A 17,313-nucleotide genomic window follows, 5' to 3' on the forward strand; every position below is an offset into this window, starting at 1 on the left:
AATGCAGAACAGCAAAGCTGATGTGAATCTAAGCTCTGCCAAAGTCATGGGCTGCTTTGCTTTTGGTTTCTAGTTCATGTCCACTCCTAATTAAATACTGGAAGAACTCTCTGCACAGCAAAATGATGAAAATTTATCCCTACCTGCCTAGTGACATGGTCTGTGGGTTCCACTAGAATTTCTTTGCCCCTTTCTTGCTGGCAATGGGATACATTCAGGGTAGAAGAGTGGGCTTGATAATGTGTTAGGGATCGGTTGTGAAAACACAGAAATTAAGACAAGGCAGTGTTTATTAGTTAATTTATATGCCCCAAGTTTACAGATGTGACATTAATGACAAGAGGTACTCTGAAGCACACTCTGTGATACTCCCAGACTGGGGAGGGCAAAGAGACGGGCATCCTAGATTCAGTCATACAGGGAAATCCATCTGATCTACAAGTCGGAGGTTCAAGTCCAAGCCACTCACAAGGTTCTCCTTATACACCCTGTCTTTGATACCTACTTTAGCATATGGTGACTCCTGCTCCAGAGGTGTCCTTTTCTACCCATTGACCAAAAGCTGGGAGCTTAGACCTCTAAATAAACCTAGACCACTAGATGTGCAAAGTTTGGGTGAGGATTCCCCCATGGAGTCAAAGACAGGGGCCTGGGGCACCGTGGGCAGCCCTGTCTTCCTGCAGCCACACATCACTTTATGACCAACTCTCAGTAACCAAACCTGCATGTGAATGTGCCATTTCTGAAGCATCTCCTGGCCTGGCATAGCACTACTGTCTGTTCAGATACCACCTGCATTCACGATGAACTTCTCTTGGAAACGCAGTCCAAGGATGGGCTGCCATGCCCTGAATAAGAGTGATCTATGTGCCATGCCTCTAGCCTTTATTCCCCAGTTAGCCAGGTGTTTATATGTGCTTTCTAACTTCTTTTACTGTTTCTGGATTCAGTTCAACATCATTGCAACTGCCTCCTCTCCTGTGCCTAGTTCAACACTTAGCTCCCTTTATTTTATAGGCTCTCTAGCCTGTACACGTTTCAGCCTAGTTCCCCAGCTGTATTTATTATAGATACTGGCCTCCTTCAAATATAACCAAGTGAGGGTTGACCATTTCTCTTATTTTTGATATTTCCAGATCAAGTCCAGGGTAAAATCCTATATTTTAGGCCTCAAGAAGCGTCCATGGACAATATATGGAATATGCATGAGTGGCGTCCTTTCCACCATTTCTGTTACAATGGTGATCTCCACCATCATGTACTGGAAAAGTGTGAAAAGATCCAAGCTCCACCCGCAGGGCAAAATCCGCAAAATTATACGGGGACCTCCGAGACGCACAGTGTGCTAAGCTGGAAAGCGAACTGGCCATTCATTTGTCCTTAATATGCCATATGTAGCTTATGTCATTGCTGATTTCTTTTCTTTCTATAAACAAAGCTCTTTAGCTCCACTTATCTCCCCTACCTCAAAGAGTTTTGTTATGTCTGTAAAAGAGTACTTGAAAACAGAATGCAGCACATATCTGCTAACTACTCATTTGTACATTGACATTTTATAGGCAGAAGTTTTCTCCTGATCCTTTTCAATGCCATGCTCAGTAACTGAGCCAATTATTTCCTTGCTCCATTCTTGCAAGCTAAACACTATGGTGACATGCAGGAGTCTGCCCTAATTTGGTGGCAATAGTTCTGTAAGCTTTTGTGCTCAAGTCATCTACCTCACAGTACTAAAATGTTTACCCAGTCTCTGGCCCCATCTAAATTCTCCACCCCTGGGCTGGACTGGCTGCGTGACTCTCATTTTTTTTTTTTCAGAGACAACTTCCATCAATCAGCTCTACTTGTAACATATTTTGGACAAATGAAATTTCTGGGTCACTGTCTGTCCCCTAGAGTAAGTTATGTGTTTTCTTTGTACTCCTTTACAGACTCTTCACAAAGGGCCTATGGCCGCCTTTTTGATGCAAACTAAAGATAACCCCATGAAAGCCTTAGGAGTGCTAGCTGGTGTCATGGGCATAATGGTGCTGATAACTATCATGATCTCTACTGCCATGTTCTGGCGCAACAAGCGGTCCAACAAAGTCATGCCGGTGAGACGGATCATAAAAAAGAGACAGATGCCGCCATCCCGGACAGTCAGGATGGAGTGGCTGAAGTTCAAGAGGCCCAGCAACGCTGCAGAGAAGTTTGTCGTTGAGGAGGACGTCAAGAGCCTGCACAATGAGAACAGCAACAACAACGTCCAGGTTGTCCCCGTGCCGCCGGCAGCCCCCCTGCCCCCGCCACCCCCCGCCCTGGCTCCCCGGGGCGATGCCCCAGGGTGGCGGGTGCCAACCGTGTCCGGCTCCCTCACTCCCAAGCACGTCATCAAGCCACCAAAGAAGAAAGGTCACAGCAGCACCCACAACGCCCTCGTGTCAGAGCTCAAAATGAGGTTTGAGAAGAGGAACGCAGCTTTTGGGGAGCCCCACATCTAGGTGCCCTCAGCAGCCCCCAGAGACTGCAGGCTGTGGCTGGGCATGGATATTTTTACGTGCTGTCTCTTCCCTGTGTCTGTCAGCACCCTGTGAACCAGAGCGGCTTCTCACTGTGATAGCCACCCCTCACCTTCTGCAAGTACCACGTGCTACAGAGTCACCCCCCGGCAGGAGCGCTGCCTCCATGTCCAGTTGTGACTGCGGTTCCTTCGGCCGTGTCCCATGGGCCCTCCCTGCAGCTGTGTCTGACCACGGTGCTGAGTGTGCCAGCCACAGTCTCCCCAGGTCAGCAGGGACTCAGGTTGCCCCTGGTTTGGAGGTCTCTACCCAGAGCTTGGGTTTTCAAACAAGACGCTCTGCAGCCAAGGCCCTGGTGGATGCTTCTTCTGACCTGGTCTGGCAGGTGGGTTTGAGGTGTCTGAAAATCCATCTCTTCAAATCCCAGACCCATTTTTGAAGATGTTGGCCTGGCTGTAGCAGCAGCACTGAGTCGAGGTGCAGGTCTCCTACAGCAGTGACACTGCCCTGTCCCCAGAGCACAGTGTGCTTTGCAACAGCTGGCGGAGCGATGTGCTCGTGGCCTGAGTACCTTCATTCCCAAAAGGTAAGCGGGCAGGCTTGGAGTAGTTCATCCTTTTCCTGCAGCTTACGCTGGGTTTTGCGAGAGCACATTGACATGATGCTGCACTTTGCTTCTGCCCTGGACTTGCCTGCTGAGGAGGGATGGGAGAGGCACCTCAGCCTTCCCTGGACCAGCAGGGGCAAGATTTGAGCACAGAAGTTGAATAGCAGCGCTCACTCAACACTGCCTCCTTCTGACACTGCTCCCTAAAAGAGCAGGAGTCCAGCAGGAGAAGGACATGAATAAAAACACAGGGAAGACAAGGTAAAACTGAGATGCAAATGATAAGTGGAAGACAGAGACAAGTGCTGGAAAGTTGCATATGTTGGTCAGGGAAGTGTCTGGAAAGATCATGTGGTGTTGTACACTGCTAGCAGAAGGTGTCAAGGAATATATTTCATCACCTCTCCTGGCTTGTTGCAGGGATTAGTGTGTGCAAAAGGAGGTTTCCTTATAAATAAATAAAATATTCAGGTTCTTCTTACCAGCATTTTTGAGTAAATTGAACAACAGTTGATGGGAGGGTACTGGCAGGGCAGCTGACAGGTTTTTTTTCCTGTTACATGACAGTAAAAAGGCACTGAGAGCAGAGCACTTTTTTCACTGGATCTACCCCACAAACTCCCCCTCAGGTTTATTTCTGAGGAGATGTTTTTCATCTGGCCCTGGGTGTTTCCCATCCCCTGGGGAGAAGGCAGCACCAACCAAGCTGGCTGGGGAGCAGCATCTTGCACCCTCTCTCTGAGACCCAGCCCTTCAGAGAAGCTGTGCTGTCATGGTACCAGGAACACCAAGGTAGGGAGCAAACCTGACAGGACACACCGTGTTAATTCAAGGGGTTCATGAGAGTTCTCCAGCTGTCATTTCAGTTGAACCAGCAGACCTGGCCTTCAGGATCTCCTCTCCTTCCAGTAGCTGAAATAATTCCCCTTTTTGCACCAGGACTTCATCAGTTTAGCAGATAGCTGAATAGGAAATTATTGACTTACAAGGAAAATCTCTGCAGCAGAGTCCCAGCTGGGGGCCATGGCAGGAGCGCTGCTCCCAGAGCCTCTGCTGTCACATCTCTCCTTTTCTCTACTGTTTTCCTGCTTATCCCTCCTCCTGGAGCACTGTGATATGAGGCCCAGGTTCTCACCTGTCCAATCACCTCGTCCTTGTCCCCGGCCATAAGCTGGCTGGAGGGAGGGGACGTGCAGCCCCTGACCCCACTCCTGCTGCCCTGTGCAAGCACCTGCCTTCTGCTGGCTGAGTGTCCGCAGGTTCTGCAATGTTCCCCAAAGTTCCTGATTTATTCCCCATACAACTGTCTTCCCAGTGTTGTGTTATTGCCAGTATTCAGTGTTCATTCTCTAATGAGGAAAGCCTATAAAGACCATTCAATTAAGTCAGATTTAACAGGAATTACAGGCTTATAGTCTTAGAGATTATATATAAGAGGCAATAAAGATGTTTTATTACTATGTTGTGAGACTCTTTCCCAGTTACTCTGTATTTCAACTTCAAGGATTTTTTAATAAATAAATGTTAAAAAAATCTGCAAAAGGTGCTTCTGTGCTTGGTGTGCTTCCGCTGGCAGCACTGCTTTGCCATCGCCTGTTACATGACCAGCCACAGGCAGCCAGGCCACATTTTAGGATGACCAAATGGGCCCTCCTGCAGGCTGCAAGTCGGGAGAGGGGCTGTGTGGGCTTTGGACAAGAGCAGGCTGGAAGGAGAGGAGGTGAGAAGCAGGGTGCCGTTGGCCGTGGGCAGGGTCACAGAGAGCCCCGGCCGAGCTCCCGTGGTACAGCCCACTGCAGCACGGCCCCGGGGCGGGGAGGCTGCAGGTCCAGTCTGATCCCAGTGTCCAGGCGCTGAGGTTTGTTGTGGACTTCCTCCATGTCGTTTTGTCTTTCCCTGGCTGTTTCCTCACTGTGATTCAGCAACTCTCTCCAGTCCTACAGTGTGCTGTTGTCCCTCCCTGCTGACCGGGGTGGAAGAAGGCCAGCCATTACCGACGACGCTTTGTTATTCACTCCCCCTCACCCACGGCCCCACACTGGTCTTCAACCAGCATCAGCTCATGCCTCAGGCTGTATTAGCCATGTCTGCTCCTTCCTCACCACTCCAGACCCCTGTGACTTGTACTGAAGCTGCCTGGCCTCCTCCATCCCTGCAGCCAAACCCCAGAGCTCCTTGGAATCCAGGTTTCTTTGCAATTTGTAACTGTAAAAGGCCAGAGATGAAGCAGAGGACCTCTGTGTATTCTGAAAACCTGTCATGTTTATTGCTTTGACACTAAAAGACTGACAAGACTAGGAAGTCCTGTGAAGTATTAACAGCAACAGTCAGCAGTGACAAAACAGAGCTCTGTTAAAAAGCTGTGCAGTACAGTATAGCAGGAGGTGCTGGGGGAGGAATCATAGGGCCTGAGGAGAGACAGCATGGAAAACACACACCAAAAACCAAAATACAGTTAGAAAGACAAGCTACCACAGCATGAAGCTTAAAACAGCTGGGGTGTCTACATTTTTCTTTTTGAAACGATCTATAACACATATAACAAGGACTGTGAGTCTACGGGCCACATGCTTTGGTTGTGCTGGAAAGCATGAGGTCAAAAAAAGAAAAATAGTAAGTCACATGTCGTCAGACCCCTGAGAATCATAGCACTGAGCTGCTCCATAGGCGGGAGGCAGTCACTTTTACGTGCATCTTTGGGCTTTTTTGCCTCTAGCAAGGAGGCGAGCTTTGGTTTCAAAGCAGTCTGCATTTAGGGAATGTGCCTGGCTTGCATCTTCAGCATCCAGCCCCCTGCTCCACTATGTTCCCTGCCTGTCCACTTGTGCCACCAGCCTGGTTCAAGCACTTGCACTTTTCCTGTTTGTGGTACAACCAAAGCTGTGAATCTCTTAGGGCTGCGTAAACCTTAAGGAGTAAGAAAAAAAGAAAACCAAAAAACACAAACCACCCCCAAAACCAACACCTCTTGTCAAAATAATTTTTTCTCCAACTAAAATAAAATCTCTTCACCGTGTTGACCCAATCCTCCCCACCATTTGTTGTTGCTGGGCTGTGACCGCAGCCGTGCCCAGCTCCCCTGTCCGTTCCCAGGAGCTGGCACACAGGAGAAGCTGGCACCTGGCACTGGACAGAGCTGCGGACACGCATAAATAAAGACACACCTGAGCGAGCGAGTGCGTGAGGGGACACTTCTGGCCTTTGGCCACAAGCTTTACTATTGCTTCAGGGGGTGTTTTGTTGTTAGTGTTGGTTTTCTCGGTGTGCTGGAGTGCGTTGCTCCGTGACAGTGCTGCAGGGCCAGCCCGGGGAGGCGCCGCTCCACCCACACCCGTGGCCGGCCAGCCCGGGCACCTGCATTCCCGGGGCTCCCAAGCCCGCCGCCGACAGCCGAGTCCCCGCAGCACAGAGCCGCCCCGGCGCTGTCCATCCTTCCAGAACACCGGCCCCGGCTGCGGCCCGCGTGTGGAAGGCGCCGCAGCGGCCGCGCCCTCGGGCGGGCAGGGCCGGCCTAGTAGAGGTCGGCGCTGTTCCTGTGGGGCGGCCGGGCCTTGCCGGGCTCCTGGCGCTCCGGGGGCCGCCGGGGGCCGCGGCCGCCGTCGGGGCGGCAGAGCCCGTCCTCGCTGCCGGCGGGCAGGCTGTCCAGCGTGCTCTCCTTGCTGCCCGCCGCCTGCGCCGGGCTCCCGCGGCGGCGGCGCGGGCAGGCGCTGGGGCAGCGGGCCAGGCAGCCGGGCAGCGCCTCGGCCGTGCAGGCGTACATGCCGGCGGGCACGGCCAGCACCATGGCGCACACGATGACCACGATGTGGATGAGCTTCTCGCGCTGCTCCATCTGGCTGACGTCGCTGCCCGTGACGAAGACGACGCACTGGCCCTTGCGGGGAGCCTGGTTGCGCACGGCCACGCACACCTCGTACTTGGTGGCGGGCAGCAGGTCGGTCACCGAGTAGGTGTTGACCCCGGGCCCGATGTAGATGGTGTCCTTCTGGGCGGCGTCGTAGCGGCCCACCAGGAGGGTGTACCAGGTCTCGCCCGGCTCCGCCGCCGCCGCCGCCGCCGCGAACCACTCCAGGGTGATGCCGTAGACCGTCTGCTTGGCGATGCGCACCTCCACGTGGGCGCCCGGCTCGGCGGGGGCCGCGGGCGCCCAGCCGCGGGGCGTGGTGGAGGCCCACGGGGCCACCACGCGGAGGCTGACGGCCACCGAGGCGTTGCCCAAGAAGTTTGCGGCCGTGCAGGTGTAGTTGCCCGCGTCTGCCGGCCGCGCCGCCGGGATCAGCAGCTCCGAGCGGACGGTGTCCTCGCTGATGGGCTCCGTGGACACTGCGGGCAGAGGCGAGTGGTCAGCAGGGAGCCGCCGTGCCCTTGGGCAGCCCCAGGCCGGTGTGGGACGGGGCCCGCCCAGGAACCACCCTGCCCAGGGAGAAAGGAAGAGGGGCACAGGAATGTGCCAGACCCCACAGAGCTGACAGCAAAATGTCTGTCTGAAAGGCAATAAACTTAGCGTTGGGACGGCCAGGCGTGGGAGGCATGGAGCGTGTCCGAGCCCTGAACCAGTACAAGCAGCTGGAGAAGCTGCTATGGGCAGAGGCAATCAGCCCCCTTAGGTCAGGGCAATCCAGGAGAGGCACCGAGGAGGCACACCTACATTTTGGACACCTGCTGCAGCCTCTGCTAGGATTAAAAATGTCAGTCTCAAGAGGCTCAGGCCAAAATAGGTGAATGAAGCCAGAAAGTGTTTGGCTGGAAGTGAAATGCACTTTTAAGAACAGTGTGGAACCCTGTCATCTACCTAAACGGGTGTGTGGCTGTGGTTGAGAAGAAACTGTATGTAATTAATCAGCATGTGCTTGTGGAAAGACACACAAGTGGTGCTACAGTGCTGCAATTGAAGCAAATATCAGCCCAGGATTAAGGGCTAATGCTATCCTATTTAGTTAGCTGGCTTATTAGGGACACAGGGAATCTGTTTGCTGGCTGCCTGTATGTCTTATTACCTTACCTGATGAAAATAGCAGCTTGTCCTATTGAAGGCTCTTAGTAAAAATAAACGTGAGGGAGGGCGGATTGGGAGGAAGAGGAAAAGGTCTCATATTACAACACCTTTGCTAAGGAATATAAACAAGCGAGACTTCAGGAAAACAACCACCTCTGTTTCAGTTCATGCAGGACATGAATGGACACAGACAGGAAACAGGGCAGCACGGTTTTGTGGTTTGTGTAGTATTTCTTGAGGGAATACATGGGAATAGTGTAGGAACATACAAGTCTATCAGTGTGGGCTCATACAAACACATCCACATGCACATATACAGAGTGGGTGCATATATATATATGGTATATGACATATAGTAAAGTATGTAGTGTATAATACATAGTGAATATATCTGCATATTTAGATAACTATGTATTTGTTCAATGTGTACAACTAAGATAGGATTAGTAGCTCCTACATCATGTATCATGAGGAAGGAGCTGCTTCTTAAAATCCACAAGTAAGATAATTGTATAAAAATGAGGCCATGCTCCTTTCATCATTGACTGATGTCCTCCATGAAGCAGCTCTTCTTATGCTGGTCAGATGTGCTTAGATGCACAGGATGATTAAGATCATTTGGATTACTGCCACCACAATAACTGTGGTGCTCTAAAGAGGCTGGGTTGCTGTGGTGACTGTGATGGCCTGCAGACCTATGTAAGTAGGATGGTACAGCATAAATTCTTAATGAGAGAAAAAAAAAAAAAAAAAAAAGGAAGAAGAAAAAAAGCTTTGCTTACCATTAAATGCCCTTAAAAGTTTGAGTGCATAGGTCCACCAGACAGCCGGGGAAGGGCTGGCTTGCACAAAGCAGGTCAGGGTGATGTTTAACCCTGCTGGGACTGTCAGGTTGGTGTCAAGGGCTGAGGTCAGGGGCTTCATGCAGCTGTTAAGCTCCACTTCATGAAAAAACTTCCCTGTCCTGAATTTTGGGCCTGAGCAGGTTAAATAGGAATTCATCAGAATAATAGGTGGGCCCACGGACTTGATAAACTGGACAAATCCCCGCAGGCGACAGTCGCAGATCCACGGGTTGTCATGGAGGGCCAGGACGGCATTGGACATCGCTTCCAGCGGCCCCTCCATCCTCTGGCTTCTCTGGTAGACGGGCCAGTTGTAGAAGACATCCCTGGATATGATGGTAAGCTGATTTGAGGATAGATCTAAATAGGTCAGGTTGGGCAGATAGCGCAGTGCGTGTTCTGGAAGGACGTCCAGTCGGTTGTGCTTCAGATCCAGGATTTTCAGAGTCGGGGTGTCTTGAAATGCTGTCCATGGCACCGAACTTAATTTGTTCCCTTGCAAGCGCAGCTCCTTCAGAGCCGGCAGGAATTCCAGGCTCTTGATGTGCATCACTGTGATGTTGTTAAAATTGAGCCACAGATACTCCAAGGCACTAACGTTCTCAAAAGACCCTCGAGGCAATTCTGTTAGGTGAGAATTTTCTATTCTAATTTTCCGGATGTCCTGAGGGATGTTTGCAGGGATCTGCCTCAGCAGTGCAGACATACAGAGCAAACTCCTAGGGAGGAAACCAGAAAATTTTCCAGGTCACACACCACGTTTGTGGCCAATAAACCAGTTCCCTATGCAGGTCTAGAAGCACTTGAATAATAATAAGGTATTGTTTGTAGGGCATGCATAAGCTATCCATCCATCCCTGGGGTTTACACCAATTTTACCACAAAGAATGCAATTAAGTCATAAAAATGGCTATGTATGTAGCTACATATCTCAGGGAAATAATTCTATGCTCAAGACAGCACAATTCAAGTATTAGAGGTGGCACTCCATGCATCAGTCTGCTTGGTGCTCACATCATCGGCAGGTTCCTACTGGGGCTGTCTGAGCCACTTCACTGCTGCTACAACAGGGGTAACAGTGTTCTTACCTTCCAAAGCTGTCCTGGGAACAAGAGCATCCTGTTATGCAAGATGAAACAGATGGGTTTATCTTGTGGAAGGCCAGAAGAAGAAGAAAAATATGACAGACAGGGTCCATATTCTCCTTTAAGAAAGCACTGTGCAGGGGTTTGCACCAAACACGCCAACAGCCTCCAAGAAGCAAATCCTATCAGCTGTAATCTTCCTTGACGCAGAAATAAATCCTGCTGGGGACCCAACCCTAAGGAAGACATGTAGTGTGGTTCTCAGTCTGTGTCCAAGTGCTAAAAACCACCCCCAGGACCAGTCTTGGCATTTCTCCTCCAGCTGAGGGGTTCTGACCGACATATTTATTTGGTTTAGAATATGAAGATGGAGCCAAAACTACTTCTTTTGCCAAGCCCAGGCCAAATTCTCTTTTTTTTTAATTTCATGGGGTTTCTCTACCTCCTGTATTTTAATGGCTTTTGTCAAGGTAGAAAGCCACAGTAAGGGCCAGCTCTCACAGCTGTAATTTGCCATGTGGCCTATTGCAAAGTCCATCCTCCCCCAAACCCTGCCCACAGCGCTGTGCAGGGTGTGTTCTGCTCATGGTGAGTGCAAAACCTGCTCCCCAGACTAGGGTGTTACTGCATGGAAAGGTGAGCAAGGCAGCTTTTTCCTCTGAAATGACTCCTGCTCCCCAAGTAGCTCAGTTCTTACACATTGGGAGTGAAAATAGCAATACAGCTGTGGCCAGTCCATGGGTTTCTCTGACAAGAGTATTGTGGAAGTCAACCTCTTTTGCATAAATCCAAACTTCCAGTGCTGTTCTCTGGCTTCCCTCATAACACACATGCTGACTGCCTTTCAGTCATCTTGAAAAACTCAGCTGTTCTGGGAAGGGATTTTGAGTAACCAAATTTATTGATATCTTTTAATCCAAAATGTGCATTCCAAGGAGTTCTGCATTCTCCTGGGGCCCTCTAGTGTGGATGGGCTTCACTACAGCCTGCCCGGGAGCACGCCTGGGGAAAGGGCTGCACCTCACTGCCCGTGTGTGTCACACTGGGTCACAAAGCAAGATTAGCCTGAACCTGCTTAACCTCTAACCTATGGGACCCGAATAGGAAAATATTTAAAGTGTGCCAGCTTAGAGCTATATGTGGCTCAGGGTTGTGCTGCTTTCAGCCTGTGGAAGACACAGGCTTGCTTCTGCAGTGTTTAAATCAACAGGAGCTTTTATTTCATGGTAAATCAGCAAAGTGAACTGGCGGGGAAACTTCTGGGGACTGATACAGCGCTCTGCTTCTCTCCCCCATGTACAGGGAGCAGGTCACAAGGAGTGGGCCTGTGTGTGGGGAGACAAACAGAAATAGTACTAAAGGCAGTTTTACCCTTGATATACTACAGCTGTGGTGATTATCCAAGAGTGGGAACAGCCTTGCCCTCGCAGCTATGGCTGTGATAAAGAGTGAGTTAGCTAGCAGGGAGTTAGTTGGAGTCTGCTGGCTGTGCTGTGAGGAGGAGGGGACACGAGGTTAGGAAAGGGACAGATAAGGGAAGCCACTGTACTTTACAAGGGACAGACAGGGTTAGGTGGCTGTGCTGGGACAGGAAGGAGCCAGCTGGAACTGCAGAAGGAAGAGAGAAGACTCTCAGAAAGAGCCAGAGCTGTGTAGAGCTGCCCCTGAGAGGCAAAAGAGAAAAGGTCTGAGACACTTCTAGATCACAAGGGGATGATGCTTAAAGCCTTGTGCAGTTTTGATGAAGCACTCTGAGTGTTGTGGCCGTCTCGACTTCCACACCTGTGGGGATGCTATTGCCAGCAGTGCCTCACATCTAGCCACAAGCACATGGGATTTTTATGGATTGGGGATTTTAGCTGAAATATTCCTTGTTATTAAGTATGTAGCAGCTAAGTCAAAAAATCTTTCATGAAAAATTGTTACTTATTTACAGGTTTATAAATTACTGGAGTTTCCCTTCATGTATATTTTAAGGCCCAGAACAGGTGCCCAATGTCCTGGGATGCAGGAATCAAAATGATATCCAGGGTTTTCTGTTAGAAGTCTTATTTTAAATAAATGAACTGCTTAACAAAAAAAAAAAAAAATTGCAGTTGTTTTCCTTTTCCCACATGAGAATTCCTGCCAGTCCCACCTATCTTCTACAGGGCTGGAAAATTGCCTTTCAAAGAGTGGTGTTAGTCAGTACCATGGGCCAATGCTCTGGCTGTTCTCAGGCTGATATTTATTTGCTGCTTGAAAGGCCGTTTATCTAAATATATCCACATTCCAAGTGCACTCAGAAGGTTCAGTATTAACCTGGGAGTCCAGTGGTGAATCACTTACCAAAATTGGATGAATTAGGATAGAGAGAAGGGGGAGGGGGAAGCAAGGGCAATAAATCCCCCAGTGTTAGCAGCAATCAGTATACTTAGGTTCCCTGCTGGACTGGGATTTTGCTGCCTTTTTAATTCAGCCCAGTTTATGCCTGCTTGTAAATTTAATGGTCACTATTGTGACAGCAGATGTCCACTCAGTTCAGCTGCTCTTTAACATCATGTGGCATCCTGGCTGAAGCCAAAATGCAGATCAAGCTGTCTAAAACTCCAGCTGTCAAAATAAATCTCCACAGAGACAGTGTCTGCTGGTCTGTGGGAAGTGGAGTTTAGGAGACTGTGCTGATTGCCAAAGCAAATGCCAAGAGATGACCCATTGTGTGCTGCCAGCTATGGCCAGGGAGTCAAATTCCAGATTGAAATGACATTTCTTCTTGTAAGAAACCAAGTCTGGGCTGATGTTTTTCAATTAGTCCCTTTGCCACAGCCTTCAGTGTTAGAAATCCCTGCTGGGCAGGACATAGTGAAGCACTGGAGGCTGCAGTTGGGTGTTTCAGACAGTGCCTGTATCAGCGTGGTTAAAAAAGGAGTTGAGCTAATACAGTTTAGTGGGCACGGTGATGTCCAGTCCAAGCCTGGTAGAAGGGAGTGCAATAGCAGATGTTTGCTTTGATTCTTACAGCACATCTTGAGAATTGACTTCAATCAAGAAAGAAATGGTTTACTCACTCCTTACCATGCTGAAACGAGGTGCCTGACAGCCCTTCCATGACACCAGAACAGAAAATCCTGTGAGGTATTTATCTTTACATGTCTGATACCACTGAAAATCTGACCCAGAGCCTCGAAGTCACATCAGCTTCCTTCGTGGTTTGAAATTTCACTCATAATTTAGCAAGTACAGGGTTTCTCCTCTGCCCAATGCCAGACAAGACAGAGCTTGTGCAAGTTTGTACCTCTTGCTTATTGTGTATGAACCAGCAGTGCAGTAAAGCTGGTCTTGAACAGCAGCAGCTGAGATGATAAACTGGGATGCCTCAGTGAGAACAGGCACAGCAATGAGAGGAGTCACGTTTATTTCATTTGGGAACATTATTTATTCAAAATAGAAAAAATATCCAGTAGAGTGTGTAAAATTGAACGCATGTACAGTGGATGTCCCAGGATGATCCTTCGATGGAGCACTAGCAGAGTCCCAGTGCTGGCCCAGCTGGTGCCTCTCCACAGCCAGCTCACAGAGGCAGGCTCCTCACCAGGGCTGGGTGCAGCAAATGGCCCAGCTGATGGCTCCAGTCAGCTGAAAAGAGTATTTCTGGCTCCCAGTCAGCTCCTGCAGACCTGACTGACAGCCAAGTCCTTGGGCAGTGGATGCACTCCGTTCACCACAGGAAAACTTGAGGCCAGCCTTGGTTCTGCAGCAGCTGACCCATGCAAGGCTGAGCTCTGCACAGCCCAGTGCCCCTGCTGCATATGTGGGCAGGACCGGGGCTTACGTACAGCAATCCTGCAACTCAGCACAAAAACTGCTGCTGGAAAAACAGGGGGTGTTATGCCTTTCTTTTATCATTCCTTTACCTGTCAATATCTCCCCCTTTTTTATTAATTTTAAAAGCTCATATGTTCTGATGTTAAAACACTTTGCATCTTATTAAGGCTATTACCAGTTATCTATTAAATACGGGACAAGATACATTAAAAACCGATTACAGTCAACAAAACTTATTAAATCCAGTCATGTCACTGACACAGGATCTTGCAGCATGAGAAAAATAAAGTCCAATGTCTCTAGGGGAAATTGAGATAATAAATGACCATTGTTTTACAGTCCAAATAGTTGAGAATCAGGAGAAAGTGCATCATTAAACAGTCAGAGACCACTCCGCGCTGAGCGGGGTCGGTGCTGCCCGCAGGGAAAGGAGAGGGGGGGACGAGAGAGACAACTCCGGGCGCTGCCGCCTCGCAGCCGCTGCGGGGAGAGGAGACCCCAAAGGCCGCAGGGCTGAGAGCCCGCACTCGGCAGGGCCGGGCAGCGGGGCCGAGCGGGGAGAGAGCGGCACACACACCCTCTAAAGGCCGCCTGTGGCCAAAGGGGAACCGCCGGAAACGAACACAGAGCGGGTTACAGAGACACAGAGCGCTGCGGCCGCTCTCCCGGCGGAGCCGCCGGATCGGTTGGAATTCCCGGGGCGGGAACGAGCGGCCGCCATTGGAGCCCGCGGCTGTGGGGAGGAGCCGCGAGCGGGGACGTGCTCCGGCCCCTGCCGCCTGCAGAGCTCCGCGTTCCGCGTGCGGCTGCGAACCGAGCGGTGCCCGGGGGTTTCTGCGGGATAAAACTCACCCGCGCGGGGCCGCCGCTGACACCGCGGCCCCCGCCCGTCACCGCGGCCCCCGCCCGTCACCGCGGCCACCGCGGCTTCCCGGGGAGCGGGAGCGGCCCCCCGCACTGCCGCCCGCGGACACTGTTTCCCGCCGGAACCATTTGACAGAGGCACGCACGCAGGTTCCGTTTCCGGGCTGTTTGCGCGGCCGCGTCTTCACTCGGCTGAGACTGAAAACAGTTTCAGAGTGGATATAACATTTTAATAGTCTTTTCCGCGTGAAAAACGGAATTAAACGGCAGCTTTTCCGTCGTTCACGGGTAGAGGGAACAGGAACACCTGCAGACACAGGAGATACTGACCGAGAAGTCTCTGCAGCGCGCGGGGGGGCGGTTGCCGCAGCTGCTGCGGTCCTTCAGCAGATTGTAATGTTTTTAACGGATTCCTAATAAAATACCTTAGCGATCGAAAAGGCATTTTGTACATCTGCTCTGACGTTGTTTTCTACGCTATAGCAATAAAGTTCCCTATTTCCTTTTATCCTGTTTGTGTAATATAAGTACCCATACACGTATTACCGCTTTTTCCTCAGCTGAAATTCGTGATCTCGGATTCCCCGTGTTTTCCCCCTTTTTACACTCTAAGTCTGGACATTACCCCGCGGCGTATGTGCGTAATTTCGCCAGCGTTACGCTCCTCGTATCTTCCGCGGCACGAATCTTCCACTGCGGAGTTTTCGAACTCAAAATTCGTGACTTTACTCCGCGGTGTATGTGCGTAATTTCGCGCATATTGCGCTCCACCGCTCGAATTTTCCTCAGCGTATTTTTTTAAATTCTAAGTCTGGTTTTCACTCGATTCCTCCCCCGTGCGTAATTTCGCTCCTATTACTCTCCGCGCCGCCTGTCTTCCGCGGCGCGAATTTTACACAGCGTGGGTTTTTCCACTCAAAATCTGGATATTACTCCGCGGTGTGTGTGCGTAATTTCGCGCGTGTGACGCTCCGCGGCGCGTATCATCTCGCACAGGGCGTTTTCCATCCCTTCCCGGCTGTCCCGCCGTTCGGGATGGCGTTGCCCTTCCCGGGAGCTGCGCTTGGGGCTGCGTTTATTTCTGTGTTTGGCTCTCCGTTTGTTTCTCTGTTTGTTTCTGTGCTTGTTTCTGTGTTTATTTTCTATTTGTTGGGTTCTGTGTTTATTTCTGTGCTCGGCGGCCGCTTCCCGTCTCTGTGTGTTCGGGGCCGTCCCGCGGCCGCCTGGAGCTGCAGCCGGAGCCTTTCCTTATTTCGTGTATTCTCTTCCTAGACTCTGTGAATTCCGTTCCCTGCCGGCTGCTCGTCCCCGCGTTGTGTTTTCCGTCTCTCGAGTCTCGGCTCGGCCCGCGCCTCCCGCCGTGGCCTCGGGCCCTCACATACTGTGGTAAGTCAGCTCGGACTCCATCCTTTTCATGCGGGAAAACCCAATTCTTTATTCTCACAACTCATTTCATACAGTTTATACAGACCTCGTGTGCAGCTTTAATTGGTTTATAGCTTTCTTGCCAATTACTCTTTTGGTTAGTAAAAGGTGTTCTACTTGTCTATCAAATCTCTCTATTGTATTGTTTACGTATTTTCTTTATTGATTCTCATGGGACAAAGCCCCTGTTACTGCAGGTGAGTTTGTTTTTCCCCCCAGGAATGGGTTGTTAGGCTAACGAGTTCTCATACCAAGATTGCTTTCACGTGGGAACTTGCAAATTACTTAGAAGAAGTGACAGGCTAACTTTGGCAATTTAGCAGAGCAGACCTGATTTTATGAGGCCTTTCTTCTATAATTCTTTACCTGTCACAACATAGAAGTAGCATGAATTATTTTATACAGGGATTGACAAATTCTCCCAATGCAAGAGATGTTCCTTATCATTAATGCAAGGAATACAGAGAGTCCTATCAGAAACTCTTGTGAGGTCCCCCTGTTCCTGGTATCTGTGTTGAGATTAAATGACTTGCGTTTGCCATCAGGCCAAGTAATCTGACATAAGTGAAACCCTTCTGTCCAAGGAGGACTTGAAAAATCCATAAAGGGCTCCATTCCAGCCAGTGAATTTTGTTAAGCCACAGTGTACATACACATCAAAACGTGAGTGGAAGTCTTTCCAATAAATTTACAAACACATTTCAGAACAATTCAGCAAGCTTTATCTGCTAGCATTTCAGCTTGACAGGATCTTTCCCCTTCTACATTTGGCAGAACGTATATAATGTTATTCATTAATAATAGTTATTACAAAGAGAAAAATGGATTACTACCTGAGGGACTTGAGTGGAAAATTACACATCTGGGAATTGCTCTGCGATAATCAGTCAGATTCAAATTCCAGAGCAAGAACTTAAAGAAATTCAAGCTGCAGAACTTAAATGACTGATCAGTTCACCCTGACTGTGAAAGTACACTTAGATTAATATTAAACAGGGTTCTTTTCGTTTTTTTTTTTTTTAACTTGTAAAATGTTTGATACCCAAAAGAGCCTCTGCCACCACTGAGACCATAGACAGGAATGGCTGATGTGTGCATGGCCATTGGTCTGATACCACTTCACTCTCCTGCTCTGCACAGAGCAACTTCTTTCCATGACCAAGTCACAGGTGCCTGGCTGATCACGTGC

At 49.9% G+C, this 17,313-nt stretch overlaps 2 protein-coding genes across 2 annotated transcripts in view; one reads left to right on the forward strand and one right to left on the reverse strand.

The window, feature by feature from the left end:
- The window catches only part of CDHR1 (cadherin related family member 1), a 42,362-nt gene extending 39,882 nt beyond the window's left edge, over positions 1–2,480 (forward strand). Inside the window, exon 17 of the mRNA XM_066190634.1 lies at positions 1,929–2,480. Within this exon, the coding sequence (XP_066046731.1) occupies positions 1,929–2,480 (552 nt within the window). The remainder of the gene's footprint in view (positions 1–1,928) is intronic.
- Positions 2,481–6,616: 4,136 nt separating this feature from the next.
- On the reverse strand, positions 6,617–10,144 carry LRIT2 (leucine rich repeat, Ig-like and transmembrane domains 2). Its single transcript, XM_066190636.1, has 3 exons — positions 10,035–10,144; positions 8,884–9,665; positions 6,617–7,428 (listed from the first exon to the last, which is right to left on the reverse strand). The coding sequence occupies exons 1-3, from the start codon at positions 10,142–10,144 to the stop codon at positions 6,617–6,619; spliced, it is 1,704 nt and encodes a 567-aa protein (XP_066046733.1).
- Positions 10,145–17,313: the final 7,169 nt, after the last annotated feature.

Source organism: Chamaea fasciata, unplaced genomic scaffold (genome assembly GCF_029207755.1).
Source record: "Chamaea fasciata isolate MVZ Bird 193981 ecotype frontalis unplaced genomic scaffold, bChaFas1.0.hap1 SCAF_9, whole genome shotgun sequence".
Lineage (NCBI taxonomy): Eukaryota > Metazoa > Chordata > Aves > Passeriformes > Sylviidae > Chamaea > Chamaea fasciata.

Bases quoted from the DNA above. Each gene is read 5' to 3' on its own strand.
- LRIT2 (XM_066190636.1), bottom strand. From the start codon at position 10,144: ATGGACCCTGTCTGTCATATTTTTCTTCTTCTTCTGGCCTTCCACAAG. The intron at 9,666-10,034 runs GTAAGAACACTG...TTTCCTCCCTAG, and splicing joins TCCCAGGACAGCTTTGGAAG to GAGTTTGCTCTGTATGTCTG. The intron at 7,429-8,883 runs GTAAGCAAAGCT...CTCTGCCCGCAG, and splicing joins ACTTTTAAGGGCATTTAATG to TGTCCACGGAGCCCATCAGC.